The sequence below is a fragment of the Echinops telfairi genome, unplaced genomic scaffold (assembly GCF_000313985.2).
Source record: "Echinops telfairi isolate 266 unplaced genomic scaffold, ASM31398v2 ScPeMD7_5592;HRSCAF=6446, whole genome shotgun sequence".
In the NCBI taxonomy this organism is placed as follows: domain Eukaryota; kingdom Metazoa; phylum Chordata; class Mammalia; order Afrosoricida; family Tenrecidae; genus Echinops; species Echinops telfairi.
Genome location: NW_022109491.1, coordinates 10,461,805 through 10,465,518, shown reverse-complemented (window position 1 = coordinate 10,465,518; position 3,714 = coordinate 10,461,805). Strand labels below are relative to the sequence as shown.

Genomic DNA, 3,714 nt, shown 5'->3' with positions numbered 1-3,714 from the left:
GGCCCCTTGCAAGCCCTCCCCACTGCCAGCCAGCAGGACCCAGAACTGAGAGAGGTCTCCAGGGGCAGAGGTAGGGGGGCCAGCCAGGGCACCACCTCCCAGGTCTGCGGTCTCCCATGCAAGCCATGGTCTTGACCTCCTGATCTCCGAGGCTCTGGGGGCCTGAGGCTTGTCCCAACTGCCCCTGAGCCCGTCTCCCCGAATGTAAACTCCAGAGAGCACTCAGATCTTAGAGGACTCTGCTACATCAGGGTTGACCACACCAGAGCCTGGTGGCAGCTGGGGGCTGCTTTCATGCACCACGGCAGTTGGAGAAGCCGAGACGCCTCCTGGCCCCCAACAGAAAACACTCCCCAGCCAGACCTGTACACAGCCAAGAGCTCGAAAGGCCCCGTGGTCCCCCGGCTTGCCCATTACGAGAGTCGCGTACCAGGCGCCCCCCCCAGTGTCCCTCCCTGCCCCCTTGCCTATGGACGCCCTCTCTTCTGGGTCCAGTGAGCCCTGGGCTCCTGGGCAGCAGTGTGGTGCAATGGCGCCACCTGCTGTGTGTGCCCAAAGCCACTCTTGCCCGTGGGCCATCCGGTCCCAGGTGGACCCGTGTGCAGAAAGGGGGAGAGCAGGGACTTGTGTGCGGAGGACAAGCGGAGGGAGGGCCCACTCGCTCCTCTGGGAGGCAGTGGGCTCGGGGGACTGTGGAGGGTGGAGCAGAGAACGGGCTCGGCACCCAGCCCCACCGCCTTTACGGAAGCCTTCAGCTCTCCAACGATTCCGTGAGGAGAATTTTAAAACTAAACACAGAGCATTTCACCTGTTTCCTGTGTCGGCCCCTTTGCTCTCTGAAAGGACAGGGACACTGTGGCGCAGAGGGGTCAGGCATCTTGGGCAGTCACAGCTCATGAGCGAGCGCGGGGGGGCGGGGGGGGGGGCGGGATTCCAAAGCGGGCACTGAGCGCAGGCAACAGGGGTGCTTAGTGGACAGTTTTATTCCCGTCTGCAAAGTGAGCCTGCTGGGCTCAGGAGGAGCCCCACACCAAAGCCAGCCCACCGCCTGCCAGCTGACGGTGATTCACAGCAGTCAGTGTGGGCTCCAGCATTATAGGAGCAGCCGGCCTCCCCTTCCTCCCTCAGAGCAGCTGGTGGGCTCAAACTGCTGACTGTGCGGTTAGCAGACCAGCGTTCACCTGCCACCTGGGCCGGGATTATGAGCGGTGGCTTCCATGTGCCCTCCCTGCCCCCACGCCTCCAGGCCAAGGGAGCGCAGGTTCTGGGCAGCTGGGGTGGCCGGTGGAGCGTAAAGCACTTATTTCCCAACTATAAATTAGTCTGCTCTTGGAGCACGGCCACTCTCCAGGTGGGGAGGTGCCGCCGCCGCTGCCTGCCCAACCACACCAGCCCGCTGTGGAGTCCGAGTCCCGTGAGGCCTCTGGAAGGAAGCCTTGGCACCCAGTGCCCGGGGCAGGCTGCGGAGCTCCGTTCAGACCAGGTTGTGGGCCGTACCAGCTCTGCTGGGAAGGTGGGAGCCCGGGGCTCTGACCTAGTTTCCCCATGTCCCTGAGGTCCAGTCGGGCGCCTTCCTGGTCCCGTTCCCTGGATGGGCCCCCGGGCTGGTCACTGCTGCCCTTGGGCCACGAAGTACTCTTCCTCCTCGTTGTCCTCCTCATCTTGCTGGCCGCTCCGGAGCAGCAGCTCCAGGTCGGGGCTGGAGCCTGCCCCCTTCAAGGGCTTTGGGGCACTGCCACCTAGGGGGGAAGAGGTGGGTCACACAGCCGCCTGCTCCCCGCAGGCTGCCTGAGTCACACGTGCTGCGCTGGTCTCCAGCCACTCTCTGGACCACCAGCAGGCCGGAGAGAGGGAGGCAGTGCCCCCGGACATGCTCCTGAGCCAAAGGGATAGCCATGCCTTCCCAGAGTGACTGCTTAGTGCCACCAGGTCCCACTCTCTGGGGCAGCCGAGAGCTGCAGGGCCAGCTCTTCCTGGCAGGCAAGGGCAAGGGCAGGTACCTTTGGGGTGTAAGGCTTTGAGAGCGACGTGCAGGGAGATCCCGGAGAGGCATAGGGCGAAGCCTAGCCAGTTCAGGAGGCTGATCTGGTCGCCTAGCAGGTGTGCCGCCAACAGCAGGGTGCAGACTTCCTGGGGTGGAGAAGTGGGGGAGCGTCACAGGAGCTGGGTCTGGTGCAGGGGCCAAGACACCACCTGGCCAGGACCGAGAGGGGCCGGCTGGCCTCCAGGCAAAGGCAGGTCCGTGAGCTTGGAGGGCCTGGCCTGCCTAGAAGGTCCCTCTGTCGGTTCACCTCTGTGCTACTGAGATGCAGCAGAGATGTAGCTTCCAGAGAACCATCTAGAACAGAGGAGGCGAACCAGAGCCAAGGCCGGGAGAAGGGCTTGTGCCCAGAGCTATCCCCAGGGGATGCAGGGCCCATACGGGCCACGGGCCCTGCACACAGTGCCTGCTCCAGGGGCCAGTGAGAGGTCATTCTGAGACCCTGGGGACCTCGTTCCTGGTTTGAGTCGGCCTAGTCCCAGAGCACCCCCTCCTCCCCGCAGGGCACTGGGCAGGGAGGGTGAAGAGTGGAGGGCCGGAGAGCAGAACCGTGAGCCAGACGGGCAAAGACATGGCACTTAGACTCGTGATACCACTCTCCAGACTGTGTCCACGGCAGACAGGACCACACAGTCCCCGAACTTTTGAGTAACGAGTCTGGATGGGGCTTCTCCTCCCACGGCTGTGAGCCACTGCTCCGTGGAACCAGGCAAGGGCACCCCAAACCTGGTGCAATCAGACCTGGCCTTGAGCCACCCAGCCACTCGAGCTGCTTATCCCGAGGGGGCTCCCCTCCAGGACTGAGGAGGGGCGGCCTCTAGGTCTGTACCTTAAAGATGCCCGCAATGGAGAGCGTGAGGCTGGAGGTCCTGGCCACCAGGAGGAACTCGGAGAAGCCCAGGCCGAAAGCGAGAACGCCGCCCAGGAAGAGGCTCCCGAGCACTCGCAGGAGCAAGCCCGGGTCCTGGAAACGGAAGAGTTTCTCAGAGGTGGACAAATGCAGACCTGGGGAAAGAGGGTGGAGGCCAAGTCCGGGCGTGCCTGCCTGGGGCGTGTGGCCCACCAACACAGCGGCCCCTCCTGAGCAGGCCCGGACCAACTGTGCGAAGGGGGCACAGCCCCACGGGGCACAAGGCAGCCTGCTGTGGGTGGGGCATGGTGACTTCATGTGGCCTTCCCCGGGGTGACAACCAGTGGGCTGGAGACACTCGGGGTGGCCACTCAGGAGCCTGCGTGGCTACAATCCCACCAGGTTACCTACAGACCAGATCAAAAACCCCCTGCCCTCCTGTGAGGCTTGAATCCAGCGGGGACCTGAGCTGAGGCCTTTCCTTTATTGGACCTCAGTGTCCCCACTGAGGACGTGAGAAAACTGCGCTGACCCGTGTCCCCAGATGAAGTGGGTGGAATCTGACGGCTATGTCTCAACAAAGGCAGGCCCACCACCCACAGGCCTGCGAGCAGAGTGCTGGCCCTTGCTGCGGAAATGCCCATGCCCGTGGGGTTTGGTCTGTACTTTCAGGACACTGCCCACCAGGGAGCGACGGGTCCCTTGGCAGGCACAGGACTGAGGGTGAGCCCCAGCCCGGGTAGACGAAGGCTTGGGCTGGCCGAGGCTGGGAGGGAACTGGAGCATTCTGGGGGCAGGGAGTTACTAAGATGCCAAGCGGCAG

The 3,714-nt window shown here is 63.8% G+C and overlaps 1 protein-coding gene across 2 annotated transcripts in view; it reads right to left on the bottom strand.

Moving 5' to 3' along the window:
• Positions 1-965: 965 nt before the first annotated feature.
• Positions 966-3,714, bottom strand: part of SLC35C2 (solute carrier family 35 member C2) — an 11,428-nt gene continuing 8,679 nt past the window's right edge. For both annotated transcript variants that reach the window (XM_045295405.1, XM_004698031.2), the window contains 3 exons: positions 2,871-3,046; positions 2,001-2,130; positions 966-1,739 (listed from right to left, as the gene is read on the bottom strand). In XM_045295405.1, coding sequence (XP_045151340.1) covers positions 1,609-1,739; positions 2,001-2,130; positions 2,871-3,046 — 437 coding nt within the window. In that variant the 3' untranslated portion in view covers positions 966-1,608. The remainder of the gene's footprint in view (positions 1,740-2,000; positions 2,131-2,870; positions 3,047-3,714) is intronic.